This window comes from Macrotis lagotis, chromosome 7 (genome assembly GCF_037893015.1).
Source record: "Macrotis lagotis isolate mMagLag1 chromosome 7, bilby.v1.9.chrom.fasta, whole genome shotgun sequence".
Lineage (NCBI taxonomy): Eukaryota > Metazoa > Chordata > Mammalia > Peramelemorphia > Peramelidae > Macrotis > Macrotis lagotis.
This window is the reverse complement of record NC_133664.1, coordinates 216192079-216208450: the sequence shown is the minus strand read 5'-3', so window position 1 is coordinate 216208450 and position 16372 is coordinate 216192079. Positions and strand designations below refer to the sequence as shown.

Genomic DNA, 16372 nt, shown 5'->3' with positions numbered 1-16372 from the left:
TAAAAAAAACTGGATTAACCATGAACCTCAGAAATGTTTTGGAGAATATTAGTGAATAATTAGTCATTGCCTAACTATGGCCTAGGCAACAGAGATGAAGATTTGGAAAATATACTAAAACAGCCATTGTAAAGGTGAGTTGTCTCGCAAGACAACCTGTCTTTGAAACAAGAAGAGTTTCCAAAGGTAAAAAGCTAAATCCCTACTCTCACTTCTGCCTGAGAAGTGGCAAGCTCAGAAGCTAAGAAAGTGTTCTGTGGGAGTAGAAATGGGAAGGTTTCTGCCAGAACTAGGCCAAAGGTCTCTGCTTATTTTGAAATAGCAGTGTTGCATTCAAGTGAGTATGAGTTTGCAAGTGTTAGTGACTACTATTGCCTAATAAAATATATCTGACATTTAGAAATACCATCCATTCAAAGCCTAAGGAGTCCACTTGTACAGCAGAGATACTATGCCCTGTGGGGAGTCTATTTTAGCTACAGATCTCCTCACTATTCCATTATCATAATAAACTTTGTGAATACTCTCCAGAGAAAGAAAAGACCTCAAAGGTCTAGAATTATGAGTTGTCTTCTCCACAAATATTCCCTATATGTGTGTCTCACCATTGTAGAACTCTCTTTTTTTTAAAAAAATATTTTTAAATTGTGGAATAAAACAAGCATTTCTAGATTGTAACACAATAAAAAAGATGATTACACAGGAAACTGCAGATCTACTATTTTATTCCTTTTAAATATAAAACAAAATGATCAGGGAAAATAGGTGGTGCAGTTAGAGCACTGGCCCTGATGTTAGGAGGACCTGAGTTCAAATGTGACATCAGACACTTAATTACCTAGCTCTGTGACCTTGGACAAGTCATTTTACCTCATTGCCTTGCAAAAAACAACAAAAACAAACAAAAAGATCATATGCATTTCTTTTTACCTCCACTCCCCCATGACTACCATTAGACACAAATAGATGCTTATGTATATATATTTATATATGTACACATATATACATACATATATATTTACTGTTAATGATAATTTTCTTAGGCTAAAAATGAAATAACACAGTTTTATAAATGAAGTTTTATTCTCTAGGATTTCACCAAGAACCCATGGGTGGATGGCATCCTTTCAGATGCCAACACTGATACAAAATTTGGGGGCATTTTATACAGAAAGAACAAAGAATCATAAAACTGATTTAGGTCACCAGTGAGATTTCAAATAGATGACATAGTTCTATAATGTGATCCAAATAACATTTGCTTCAAATTCCTATTGATAAGAATTTCACTTAGGCTGGAGAAGGGATTTTACAAATAAACATAGATTGCTCTTTTTTCACCCAAGATGTCTTTTATCTTGTGGTTTGTTGATCCAGGTGAAAGAATTTATTGGTACCATCACAGAGCTGACCAGGTGGTAGTGACACAGGCCAAGTTGACATTTTAGATGTAGAGAATGACACTTTTATACACTGAGATAACTTTCAGATTTATAACTACTAGTTAGAGGCTCAGAGACTGATTTTTGATCAGAAATACAGGTCAAAATATTAATTTTATATTAAAGAGTATATATTAAAGACAGCAAATATATGTGTGTGTGTATATATATATATATATATGTATATATATATATATACATATATGTAATATGCATTTATAGAATAATTTTACAGGGTCAGCTAGGTGGCAGTGGATAGAGCACCGGCCCTGGAGTCAGGAGTACCTGAGTTCAAATCTGACCTCAGACACTTAATAATTACCTAGCTGTGTGGTCTTGGGCAAGCCACTTAACCCCATTGCCTTGCAAAAACCTTAAAAAAAAAAAGAAGAATTTTTACATATGTATCCTTATTAGTATATATATATATATATATATGTATATATATATATAGTATCAAGTATATCCAGTGAGACAATCACTTACCTACCCCCCCAAAAAAATGATACAGCTTCATGTTGTACTAGTTTTGACTTTTGCATAAAGCTAATGATTCATAATGAGTTTGTAGTCTTTTAAAAACCTACACCTTTTCTAACTTCATTTGATATTTATGGACTTGATTCTTTAAAACTAAGGCTAAAATATTTATCCTTAATTAAATTTATTTTAATTCAATTTGATCTAATATTTCATTTTGTCAAGATCTTTTGAATCCTTTTTTCTTTTATATAATAATAATAATAATAATAATAATAATAATAATTTATTATTTGCAAAGCTCCATGCCTTTATAGGAATACAAAGATAAAAAATAATCTAATCCCTCCCTTTATTCTTTACTTGAGAATTGAGGGATGGGAAGAGGAAATAACAGACACACATATAAATATGAAAAGAGATAATTTGGACATAAAAAGAGATGGCATATAGAGAAAAAATTTTAAATACATTTAAAGATAATAAAAGATAAATGATCTGATTGGTTCTGATTGAACTTTTAACAGACATGACAATTATCAGAAGAAAATAATACTAATATTTTTTTTCTAGTTAGTATTTGTCAGAAGAAGACCTAATGACCCTACTATAGCATAGTTAACAATAATAAATATTTAGAAGCACTGGCCTTATTATAGAACCCTGGGGCATGCAACATAGAGTAGAGAAAATGCAATTATTAATAATGACAAATTAACCCCACTGAGATAAGTAAGAAGTAAACAAGATATGTGAAGATTTAAGGATATGAAAACATTTTTAACTATTGAGATACTGATTGTTTGATTCCAAATTCAAGGAATAGAAAAGACATTAAAAATTGCTTATTATATAAACTTAAGAATACCAGAATTAGACATTCATTAAACAAAATAAAACTTTATCTCAAAACAATTAAGTGGAAATAAAGTTTAATTATGATATTTTCTAGCAATTTTCCAGAGACTTTTGACAACCTAACCAATGAGAAAGTAATATGATAAAATGGGCTTTCCCAAGCCATTTTCTTAAAGTACTTGTTCTCAAAGTTTTCTCTTTTTCACAAGGTTATAAGTATGATTTGTTATTTAAGAATAAATTCTGATTTTGTCTCAAGTGATGAAACTTATGTTCGTTACTATTCATATTGCTTTTTCAACACTTGTACCATTCTTAGAGATCTCTGAAATGTTTAAACCAATCAAAATTTAAAAAAAAAAGAGATAAAGAAGACAGAGTTTAAGGATGGATAGACAAATAGGAAAAGGAGCGGGAAGACCAGAGAAAAGTAGTAAAGAGAGTTTTTTGTTTGTTCATTTCCTAAAAGGGTTACAAAATGTGTAACATTTTAAAAGTGTGATAGATTCTAGAATGGAATGCATTATAGTTCAATTCATTTTGCATATGAGGTACTGAGCCCTGTAGATGTTTAAGGAGATTGCCTAATATCACAAAACTGTACAGCTAATTATTGGAAGAACTATGATTATAATTTAGATCCCATGGACTCACAATTATGTACTCCTACTATTCCATGTTGCCTCACAATGTTCAGAGGTTGTGGTAAATGCCTGTCTAGGACCTTATCACAATAGGTGATGTTCTTTTGAATCTAAGCTTACCTTAAGCAAACTAGGTTTATTTTTCTTTAAAAGGTATTGAAACTATCCTTAATTGACCCCAGGGGACAGCTTCTTGTTGGCCTAAACACAAACTGAAGCACCTAAGGAATCAGTAACTCCTCCTCTAAACTGGGGGCAAATAGATTAAGAGCTCTTAGTTTTTTGACATTCATTTCTCCCATTTATGGGGTGTTTTCTTTAATATGGCCCTTGGTTCTTGAGGTAGACACCGTCTACCATCTGATCTGGAGGTGCTGTTTAGGAGACTAATGGAAAAATGAGTAATCTAATATCTCCTGGACCCTTTGAAGCTTTAAAATTCCTCCTGTAGCCAAAAGAGGGGTCAGGAAAAAGGGACCAAGCCAAGGCTAAAGGTGAATCCTCTTCTCTCTAGGAAATTCCTTCTCAATTTGGAGATGGGATGTGTGGGAGTGGTGATGGTTGCACCAATTTCTCAAATGAATGTATTTCAATGCACTTGATAATTTATAGATGTTCCTGGCATGTCCAAATTTCCTCTGCCTATTCAAGTACAGTTCATATATTTAAAGAATTATTTAAACAATCTAAAATCTATGACCCCAATTAAAGAATCAAAGCTAAAATGGGGTGGCTTGCAATTGGGCTACTCTTGCAATATGTAATATATTAATTTTTATTAAAAATTAATATTAAATATGTTTAATATTCAAACCTAAAATATGCATGTAATATATTAACATATATTCACAAATATTTTTGTGTAATATCTCTATAAATATGGAGCCACATTACTTTTACATATATAAGCATGATGTAAAAATCTTATATATTAAATCTTAATATATGAGATTATATATCTATATATATATATACACATGTAGATTCTTTAAAATCAGAGAGCAGTTGTTTCATTTTTGTCTTTGAATCCCTGGAACCTAGTCTAGAATTGTACTTGGCATATAGTAAGCATTTAAAAAATCCTTCTCTTAAAAAAATATGCATGATTAATTAAAACAAATCAGCAAAATATCTTAGGACAATTTGTAATACCCTTAATGATCACTGGGTGTGTCAACATCCTGGAAGGGGAAGATTCACATTTGTGGAGGATTTAAGCATAACTGATAAGGCACTAAGATCCTGGGTTTGGGAGGAGCCACTCCTCCTGGCATGTCCTCCGGGGACATATCTCCTAGGAGGTCTAATATCTAGCCCTATCCTAAATTGAAAGCCACTCCCTTGATGGAGAAGTAGTTTTTCAGATCTTACCATCTGATAATAGAATTTAAAAGGACCCAGTTTCAGGACTCCATATTGGAGGTCTGACTCTCCAGCTGGAGCCTTCTTACATTCCTGTATAATCAGCAAACTTAGAGAAATATTCATAAACGTGGAGTAAAATGTAACAAACATGTAACCTAATTCAGTTGTGCTTTTCCCTTAGGCCCCGGGCAGTTAAAGTTTGTCCCTTACTAGGACAATTTCTGAAAGTTAATATATGTTTAATCTAACTTATTTTTAAGACCATACTTACAGAGGTCCTCACTATGTTTAAAAATGTATCATTCTGTACCTTGAGGAAAATTAGTCACTAATAAGTATTATTTTGTAATCCATCCTTTTCCTATTTTGTCAAAATCCTATCTCTTAGCTCAGTTCAAAAGAAGATTTCTCCCAGTTGAATGTGATCACGGGGCAACTCCCCTCTCCTAGCTTTTCCTTTTCAAACTTAGGGGTTATTTGGTCTCCAAGGAGGGAACTAAAAAGGAGAGGAACCTGATAGAAACAATTTTTGTTTTTCTAGCCAAGATTGCTAAAGTATCAGAGAGGGGTATAATCTGCCATATCTGAAGGCCAGTCTACTTTCCCTTTTCAGCAGACTAATCTAATTATTTGACAATTGCTCTTGCTCCCTACTCTGAAGTAATTGGGAGGAACTGAGGTAATATCTCCCAATTGGGATTGCCTTACCTTTGCTCAGGGAGGTCTAAATGATGATCAGGTCAATCAGAAGATCAGTAATCTAGGTTTAAAACATCCTGCTTGCTCTTACTCTGTTCTTAGAATTTTGGTGAATGATTTGTTAGTTATTGCTTTTGTTGTTCAGTCTTTTGTTTAGTCTTGTCATATTCTTCATGATCTCATTTTGGGTTTTCTTGGCAAAGATATTGGAGTGATTTGTGATTTCCTTCTCCAGTTTATTTGACAGATGAGGAAAGTGAGGCAAATAGGGTTAAATGACTTGCTCAAGGTAACACAGTTAAGAAGTGTTTGGTCAGATTTGAAATCAGAAAAATGAGTTTTTCTGACTCTAGACCCAGAACTCTATCCACTGCACAACCTAGCTACCCCCACCAATTATTACTTGGCCAGCTAATAAATTAATCATTTATTAGTTACTGACTTACTACCTGGGCGCCAGTAGGACCTGCTTTACTAACTATACAAGTCACTGTTATTAAAGTGAAATGCTCATTTGATATGAATTAGAATTAAAATTAAAAATGGTCTTGCTTTGGAGTAAAATTGTATCTTGATATCATTTTTCCCTGTTACAATTTCTAGTCTAGCACCTCTAGGTCAAGAGATGAGTCACAATCAGTCTTTTAAAGTCACAATTGGTCACTGCTTTGATCATAGTTTTAAAGTCTTTAAAGTTGTTTACATTATGGTAGTCATCTTGTAATGGTCATCTGGTAAACTTTATTTTGACCTATATAAATTCACAGCACAATATATAATCCATAACAAAGCTATACCACCATTTGTTCAGTTCATAACTTTGTTACCACCTTTGTTTCTAGTTCTTTGCTATAATAACTCCAACTATAAAATGTAAATGTAAATGACCTTGGTGCTTCAAAGTATGCAGTTTAGGAATTTATGATATATTGTTCCAAGTGGCTTTTCAGAATGGAAAACTTTGCTCTTCCCCAGCAATAGCATTTTTCATCTTTGCTAATATGTTAACTATGAAATAGAATCCTAGAGCTATTTTAATTGGCATATTTTAAATTATCAACAACTTGGAACGTTTTTTCACATGGTTGTTACTAAGTTATATTTTTTATTTGAATGTTCTCCTCTCATATTCTCTGACCTTTTATCTATTGAGAAATGATGCTTTCTTATTTGAATCAATTCTCTAAATTATTTTGTGTATGTGACCTTTATGAGAAATTTGCTGTTTAAAATTTTTCCCAGTTAAATTCTTCCCTTCTAATTCTAACTGCATTGACTTTGCTTGTGAAAAATATTTTCAGTTTTAGTTAATCAAAATTGTCCATTTTATCTCCTATAATTATGTTTATTTCTGAAGACTATCAACTCTAGACTTTTAAGTTTATGATCCCTTTAATTTGGCTATAATTTTTTATATGTGGTTAAGTATCCATTTGGATTTTATTGTAATATAAATGAAAGGATGGGATTCTATTGATTTACCTTAATACTTAAAATTACTTGTGGTATGAGCAATATTCTAATTCTTCCCTGTTTTAAACTATTTTTCCTTAAAAGATATGACCTTCTTGGAGTAAGGGCTCATACTGTTGATACTGCTACTCCATCACACAAGTCAAAGCAACCAAGTGCTCCAAAGGTGTTCTGATGCTTGAAAATGAATAATTCAGGCAAGAGAGCTTTCCTCAGCTAAATCAACTTTAAGTGGCCTCAATAACTATTCTTCTCCTGCTATCGCTAAATAAATCCTTTTTTAAAAAATTGTAGAATGACCTTTGAATATCTCATTTTGTTCCACTGTCCTACCCGAGAACTGGCCTGAATTAGGCACAGATCAGAATATTTTGTAACAAAGGAACAATTATTGGTTGAATTAATCATTCCTGAGTCTGGATGGTGCCTCTCTACCTCCCTGAATCAATCAATCAAAGCTTTATGAGACACTTAGTTATACCTTGAAGAATCCAGGATAGAGGTTATGAAGGTCTGGAAGTAGAAGAGAAAGAAAAGAGCTAAGATATGTACTGAAAGCCCAGAGAAAGGAGAAAGAGAGGGTAACATTGAGCTATTAGTAGAAAAGGGAAATCTTGAGGAGGGCCATCAGCTATACAGATATCTCAAAGCAGAATATTAATATTACGTGTATTTTCCCCAATTCCTCCTCCCAGTGCCTACCTATCTTCAGACACTAAAATATAATATACTGCCTCATTACCTAAATGTTTCTAATGATCTAATTTCTTCTTTAACTACAATGAGACCAGGGATTTTAACTAGAATTATATTTAAACGTAAACTTAAACAAAGATTCCAACTTTGTCTAAATGTTAGGAATGTTCCTAACTGGAGGCTTAGAGCAATTATTATTGCATTCAAACTTTTTTGTCAAAAATAAAGGAGGGAATGATATGGACCTTAAATGCCATTATATTGTCCCAGGCTTAAAACATTTTTTTTTTTTTTGCAACAGGGTGTTATATATTGTTTAAGATCTTGATTTCTGTCATACTCTTTTTCTGCTTTTGTTGATTAAGAAGACCTTTAGTGTCTTTGGGTTTGTCAAACACTATTCTATTACATCCAATTGCTTCTGGGTACAAGTTCTTTTTTTGTCCTTATCTCTTACACAAACCCTGTGTCACAAAGTAAACTACTACATGTTTCCAGATAAATATACCTCATGCCTCTTCACCTCTGTACCTTTACAAAGCAAAAAGTTCCTTCCACTAAAATGCTTTTTTTCCCCTGATCTCCATATTCAAACTCAGATAAAATGTCACTTAATGAATTCTTCTCTGATCACACTTAAACTGAAATGATCTTACTTCCTCTGTGCTACTATTAACACTCTCATATAGATCATATTCTTGTATACTGCATAAATAAATGCTATTATTCTTGAAAGAATAAATTGTATTACATAATACACATTATGTAGATCTCAATTATTTTCTTTCAAGAAACAACATGGACCTTTTCTGATAGAGAAAGAATCTGGAAAGATGATATTAGATTCAACTAAACAATTCAATGAGCAATTATAAGTATTTACTTTATGCCAGGTACTGTGTTAGGTGTGGGATACAAAGAGGAAAATAAAATAATCCCTTTCTTCAAGTAACTTAGAATTAATTGGAGAGAAACAAAATACACTGAAAAGTAAATGAGAAATATATGCAGAGTAAATACATAGTCATTTAGGAAGAAGCACTAACAGTAGGGGGAGTGGACTCTGGAAAGTTCTTATGGAGAATCTTGAGTTGAGCCTTGTTTCCAAAAGACAAAAAAGTTAAGACCAAGTGTAGTACATTTTAATAATTAAGTGTTGGGAGAACATCCTAAGACAGAATCTTTTGTACTCTATATAAAGGATTTCCAATACTTCTACTTTGAGCAATAAAAGGTGATTATCACAATTTGGTATTCAAGATCTTTTAACTAAAGATAGTCTGCTCCTGAGATTTCTGTTAGTCCTTCCCCCACACAATAAAAGGGCATTTAAAAGTTTGTAAATATTTTTCTTTCCTAAATATAGGCCAATTGAAATTTCTTCAAAATTAAATTAAGCAAAAAAAATAAATTTAAGCTATATAATAATACTTGGTCAACAAGATCTTTTTATTTAATGTTTTTATATTTCTTGGAGGAAAATAAAAGACAAGACAATATCAAATAAATATTCAATGATATTGAAATTTCAAGGATGTATTGACCACTTTTGAGAGGCATCATGGAGTAATATATAATGTGGCATTCTTGATGTCAGGAAGACTTGGTTCAAATCTTGTCTCTGATACTATCTGAATGTGTAATTGGGACAAACTAAACTCTCAGTTCCTATACATTTCTGAGAGTATAAATTACAGAGAGGAAATATAGTAGAGGAAGTTCTTCTATCAAACAAAATCACAGGTCTGGACCTTTCCCCTCCCTGTTCAGCAAAAAAATTTACCTTAATTTAAAACTTTCTTAATACTTATACATCATTAATTAATTCACATAGATGTTTTAGTTAGAATTTAATTGACTAAAAATATGTGTGTGGAAATGAGGATAAAGGCTACTTGACAATTATAACAGTTCTTAATTTTTCTTTAAGATTTAGAGGATGACCAGAAACAAGCTATGGTTAGTGAACGTACAGAAGCCTTTACCACTGCAAGAAATTTATTGGCCTCTGGAGCAGATGCCATTGAAAGGATCATGTCTTCATACAAAGAGGTAATGTATACTGCTTACTGCCTACACTAAAAGAGGGGTATTTGAAAATCAAATAAATGCACTATTCACTTGGGAATCCTAGTACAGAAATTTCAGGAAAAACAAAATCACATTAGTAGCCATAGACTTTTTAGTGTTGTAACTGATTATTTGCTAGATTCTTCAACATATGCATCGTATTACTCTTTACTTTTTGTTTTTGGTGTGATACATGGATTTTGCTTTCTAAATTAAAGAGAATTGTAATTAATTTATTTTGATTAATTTTTGAAAATTTTATGACATAGTTACCTTGAAATTATTGAGATGTGGAAATATTAGAGTCAATTATAGAAACTGTTACACTAAAATCAAACATTATCTCCCCATGGACTTTAATTCCAATCTGTGCTCCTATTGTTTTTGGATTTTAACACATCTATGGGTCTGTGATCTCATGAATATTGCTACTCTGTCTTTTAGTATAGATGGAAATCTTTTTCCTTCTATGAATCCTCTGCAGATGATTCCCTACTGAAGGTCTTCATGAATTTTACATATTGAGTAAATCAATATCATTTTGTGGCTTTCACTCTGTTTACTTTAACTAATTTAAAAAGAAATGACTGACCTCCTTTTCCAATTATATTTTTCCTCAGTGATATCCTTTAAGTCACTTTTTGAATGTTCATCACCAATAAAAATATGCAACAATTTACTTGTGGCCACCATATACCTCTGCATTATCTTTTTAGTCATTCACTTTTATAATTTCACAAAAATTGTGGTTTTCTAAAATCTCCATCTATGGAGAATCATTAGGGAAAGATTCATACTGAAATGATGGATCTTTGCACTAAAGAGAACCTTGAGATCTTTTAAAGTCCCACGCAATTTATAAAATGCAATACATTCTCTCTCTTTTTTTCTATTCAATTCTAGGTTCAACTCATTGTCCTTTTATTTAATTCTAGGTTCAACTCATTGTCTTTAAACAATATACCTAGCATTTGTCCCAAACATATGTATTAATGTATTAACTCAATTCATTCTACTGCATAATCATAATCTGGATGATAATCATTTAATTTTTCCTATGTGACATATTAGACTATTTTCAAATAATAATGGATCATTTGAATGTTCTGGGACTGGTTGCAATTGTCATAGCATATTGTCTACTAACAATAGCATCCAGAATATCACAAAGAATTTTCTAGAGTTGAAAGGAAACTCAACAACTGTCTAATGTAACCCATAGATAAGAAAAAAATCTTCTCTAATACATAAGCAAGTTATAATCGAGCTTTTATGTAAAGAGCTCCAATAAGTGGGATCAGAGTTTCCAAGCCTTTCAAAGTTGTTTATTTTTATATTATTGTTGGCATAAACTTCTCTCCTGATTCTCTTTATTTCACCTTGCATAAGTTTATATAGCCTTCTTGGGTTTCTCACCACCTTCATCATTTCTTATAGCACAGTAAAAGGACAAAATATTACATCACCTTAGCCATTCTCTCCAGTGATGAGTATCCATTTAGTTTACCATTTTTTGGACAATACAAAAAAAAGTGTTATAAACATTTTTTGTACAAAAAGGTTCTTTTCCTCTTTCTTTAATTTCTTTGCAGTTTTAACCTAGTAGTGGCATTTATGGATCAGAGAATGCACAATTTAATTGGTTTTGTATCATAGTTCTAAATTACTTTTCAGTTCACAATTCTACTAACATTGAATTAATGTTTTTTCACACCCCTTCTAGTATTTGATATTTTTCTTTTTGTTTTGTCAAACTAATGAGAAGTGAATGTATCTTAAATTTGCATTTCTCTAATTATTAATGAGTTATAATACTTTTCATGATTGTTTTTTCTTTCTTTTTGAATTATTTATTTATATCATTGTACTATATAATTTATCAACTGGAGAATGATTTTTATTCTTAAAAATTTAAATCAATTTTACATGTAATCTGAAAAAGTCTGACAACTTTTTCAAAAAAATTTGCTGCAAAGATTGGTTTTCATTTACCTACCTACAAATTTATCAAAACTTTAAAAATTTAGGGGGTAGGGCCAAGATGGTGACTAGAGAGGATCATCTCTTAGGTGCTCTCACTCAAAACTTATAAGCTAAGGACTAACTGAATTTTCGAAAGACAGAACCCACAGAGGGATCCAGTGAGGCAGTTCTCCAGGCCAAGGTAACCTGAAAAAGAGCAGAAAGGCTCTGCTCCCCGGGATTGGAGGGGTGGCCCACCAGAGCAAAGGAACTTCAGCCTCCAGGAGGCTGGGAGCTGCAGCTCACAGGAGCGGCGGCAGTTTCCTGACCTACACTTGGGGAGCACCGGGCACAGCTTGGGGCATCAGCAGGGGACCTCTGCCAGAGCAAGCACGTGAAGCCCAGCCCTCGGAGCACAGAGCGAGCAGCCTGGCCGAGGAAGCCCAGATCCAGGAACCCGAAGCAGGAGCTGCTAAACAGGAGCCCCCACGGCATGAGTGCTGAGCCTAGGAAAAGGAGTGGAGAGAAACTGCCAAGCTCTGTCTTCTATCCCTGGAACAGGACTCTGGGTTTCTGATCACATTCAGATCCTGATCACAGTCTAGGCCCCCCATAGGACAGCAGGGCCCCCCTACCTTAGCCCCAAGGCAGAGGGGTGTGCTTATGGTAATTCACAGACCAGGAAGGAAGACAGAGCCTCACACACTCAAAAGTTCAGGAAGCACTCCAATACCAGGCACAGGCTGGAGAAATAAGTAAACAGAGAAAAAAGAGGAACACCATTGAGAGATACTTTGCCTGTAATGCCAAGAAGAATCAAAACACTCATTCTGAAGATGAGGAAGTCTAAGCTCCTGCATCTAAAGACTCTAAGAAAAACCAGAAATTGGGCTCAGGCTATGATAGGGCTCAAAAAAGACTGAAAAATCAAGTGAGGGAGACAAGAAAAATTGGGAAAAGAAATGAGAGAGATGCAGGAAAAACATGAAAAAAGAAGTCAGCAGCTTAATTAAGGAAATCCAAAAAAATGCTGAAGAAAATAACATGTTACAAACCAGCATAGGTCAAATGGATAAAACAATTCAAAAAAGTTATTGAGGAGAAGAATGCTTTAAAAAGCAGCATTGGCCAGATGGAAAAAAGATAAGAAAGCTCTCTGAGGAAAACAAATCCTTCAGACAAAGAATCAAACTCAGGGAGGTTGCTGATTTTATGAGAAATCAGGACACAATACTTCAAAACCAAAAGAATGAAAAATTAGAAGGAAAATGTGAAACATCTCTTTGAAAAAACAACTGATATGGAAAACAGATTTAGGAAAGATATTTTAAAAATTATTGGAATACCTGAAAGTCATGATCAAGAAAAGAGTCTTGACATCATTTTCAAAGAATTACCACAGGAAAATTGCCCTGATATCCTAGAAGCAGAGGACAAAATAGAAATGGAGAGAATCCACTGATCTTCCCGAGAAAGAGACCCAAAAAACCCCCAACCCCCAGGAATATTATATCCAAGTTCCAGAACTCCCAAGTCACAGAGAAAATATTACAAGCATCCAGAAGGACACAATTCAAATATCGTGGAGCTGCAGGCAGGATCACACAGGATTTAGCAACAACTACATTAAAAGCTCATAGGGCTTAGAATATAATATTCCAGAAGGCAAAAGAGTTTAGAATGCAACTGAGAATCAACTACCCAGCAAAACTGAACATCCTCTTCCAGGGAAAAAGATGAACTTCCAATGAACCAGGGGAATGTCAAATGTTCCTGTTGGAATGGCCAGAGCTGATCAGAAGGTTTAATCTTCAAATACAGGACTCAGGTGAAGCATAGAGAGTGGAGGAGAGGGAGAAAATATGAAGGACTTAATGATGATGATGAACTGCATGTATTCCTGCATAGAAAAATGATACTGATAATACTCATATGAACCTTCTCATTTAATAGAGCAGTTAGAAGGAGCTTTTATAGCTGAAGCATAGGAGAAAGCTGAATTTGAAGATACAATGTGGTCTAAAAATAGAGTCAATAGATAAAAGGGAAATGTATTGGGAGAAAGAAAAAGGAGAGGAGGAATAAGCTAAGATATTTCATATAATAAGATTTTTCTTTATTACAATGAGCTATTGCAATGATATGGAAGTGGGGAAGGCAAGGGGGAATGAGGGAATCTTTGCTCTCATCAGAGTTGGCTAGGAGAGGAAACAGCATATGTACTCAATGGGATATAGACATCTGGAGTAAGAAGGAGAGAAGGGGGATAGGGGAAAGGGGGGGGATGTGAGTGATGGAGGAGAGGATGGACCATGGGGGTAGAGTGGTCAGTTATAACACATTTTCTTTTTTACTTCTTGCAAGGGGCTGGAATTGGATGGCCTGTCTGGGACCATAGGGCCGGTTAGATGCTGAGCCTAAGGGGTGGTATGTGGACTCGGGGTCTCTTGGACCCAGGGCCTGGGATCTGTCTGCTGTGCCACTCAGCTACCCTACAGCAGAGAGAGAGTGCAAGGAGAGAGAAAATATAGTACATGGTAGTGGAGAAATATGAATGGAGGGAGTTGCAATTGGCAATGGCAATGGTGGAAAAATACGGAAGTAACTTTTGTGATGGACTTAACATGAAGAATGTGATCCACCTGCGACAGAGCTGGTGGTATTGGAACACAGACTGAAGCACATTTTTTATTATTATTATTTTTTGGGGGGGGTTGCAGGGCAAATGGGGTGGGTGGCCTGCCTGGGGCCATATAGCCGGGTGATTGTTGGGTGTCTGAGGCTGGATTTGGACCCTGGTGCTCCCAGCTCAAGGGCTGGTGCTCTGAGTGCTCTGTCCACCACCCAGCTGTCCCTACTATTATTATTACTATTTTATTTTGTTTTGGGTCTTTTTTTTTGGTTTTTGCAGGGCAATGGGGTTGGGGTGGCTTGCACGGGGTCACATAGCTGGGTGATTGTTTGATGTCTGGGGCCAGTTTTGGGCTCAGTTGCTCCTGGATGCAGGGCTGGTGCTCCATCCACTGCACCACCTGGCCACACCTACAATTATTATTATTGTTGTTGTTGTTATTATTATTATTGTTATTATTTTTATTTTTATTTTTTCTCTCCTCTTTGCTTTATTGCTCATACAGGTCTATATTTTTTGGGGGGGGTATTATGTTTACTCTTAAGCAAGAATATTTTAGTAATGTATAAAAGAACATTATTTGTACAATATAAGAGTAAATAAATAAATATATGGGAACAAAATCTTAAAAAATTTACATAATCAACATTTTCCATTTCTCTCTCCTTGCTTAGTCATGAATTCTTTTCCTACTCATTTCTTCCTTGCTCCTTTAATTTGTTTAGGATGTCCCCCTTTAGGTACCTTTTTTTGAGCCTACCTTGGTATACAATGTGAACTATTAGTTTGTACTTAGTTTCTGCCAAATTGCTTTCTTGTTTTCCCAATAATTTTTGTTAAATAGTTCATTTTAGCCCCAATAACTAGTATCTTTGGATTAATTAGGCTTCTTATTTGCTTCTGTTCATTGTTACTTAATTTGTTCCACTGATCAATCCATTTCTTACTTAGAACCAAACTGTTCTGATGATTTTTGTTTTGTGTGTATAGTTTGAGATTTTTTATTTTGGTTTAGCATCCTTCCTTTCCACTTATTTAAATATTTATTTTGAGTTTATTAATCTCTTGTTTCTCCAGATGAATTTTATTGTTTTATTTTTTCTTGCTCTATAGAATAATCCTTTGGTGATTTAGTTGTTATGGTGTACCTTATGTAAATTAATTTAGGAAGTATTATCATTTTTATTATATTAACTCAGCCTACCCATGAATAATGACTATTTCTCCAAATATTTAAATCTGTCATTATTTGTGCAAAGAGTATTTTGTAGCATTGAGTTCCTATGTATGTTTTTACAGATACTTTATACTTTGCTTCCTTTTTTAAATGAACTATATCTCTTTCTGTTGAATTTTCTTGGTAATAGACAGAAATGTTTATGATTTATGTGGGTTTGTTTTATATTCTGTAAATCTACTGAAGGAAAGAAAGCAAAAAATAAGCAATTGCTAAGTGCCTCCTATGTACAGGCATTTTGCTAAGAAATTTTCAAATGTTTTCTCATTTGATCCTTACAACAGCTCTCTGAGGTTGTGCTTATTTTCCTCTTTTTGCAGGTGAGGAAACTGAAGCAGATAAAGGTTAAGTAGTTTGTACAGGGTCACATAGGTAGTAGGTATCTGAAGACAGATTTGAACTCAAATTTTCCTGACTCTGGGCCCAGTATTCTGTTCACTGGGCCAAATAACCCAAAGTATGATCTGAAAAATACAATACAGTTTCTTGTCTTAATTTCTATAAATAGCATTCCTATTTATGTTGAATTATATCAATATTAATACACATACTTGTTTACCCATGATCTTATTTGAAAGACCTCTATTTTATTCACATCACAGATAGTGCTAATAACATTATCACAGATAATGTTAAAGAAATCTGTTTATTCTGATGCATTTTGGTATTTTAATAGAAATGGGTATTTTATTTTGTCAAAAGCTTTCTGTATCTTCATGTAATTTGATTTTGTTCCTATTAATATAGTCTTTTGTTTCTATATTTTTGCTAATATTGAAACAACCTTAAATTCATCCTGATTGTAGTAGATAAT

General features: G+C 33.8%; 1 protein-coding gene and 1 long non-coding RNA gene across 9 annotated transcripts in view; one reads left to right on the top strand and one right to left on the bottom strand.

The window, feature by feature from the left end:
- The window catches only part of ABCD2 (ATP binding cassette subfamily D member 2), a 177112-nt gene that overhangs the window by 34882 nt on the left and 125858 nt on the right, over positions 1-16372 (top strand). For all 8 annotated transcript variants that reach the window (XM_074194855.1, XM_074194863.1, XM_074194861.1 and 5 more), the window contains one exon: positions 9588-9709. In XM_074194855.1, coding sequence (XP_074050956.1) covers positions 9588-9709 — 122 coding nt within the window. The remainder of the gene's footprint in view (positions 1-9587; positions 9710-16372) is intronic.
- The window catches only part of LOC141493465 (uncharacterized), a 57864-nt gene that overhangs the window by 18458 nt on the left and 23034 nt on the right, over positions 1-16372 (bottom strand). The window lies entirely within an intron of this gene.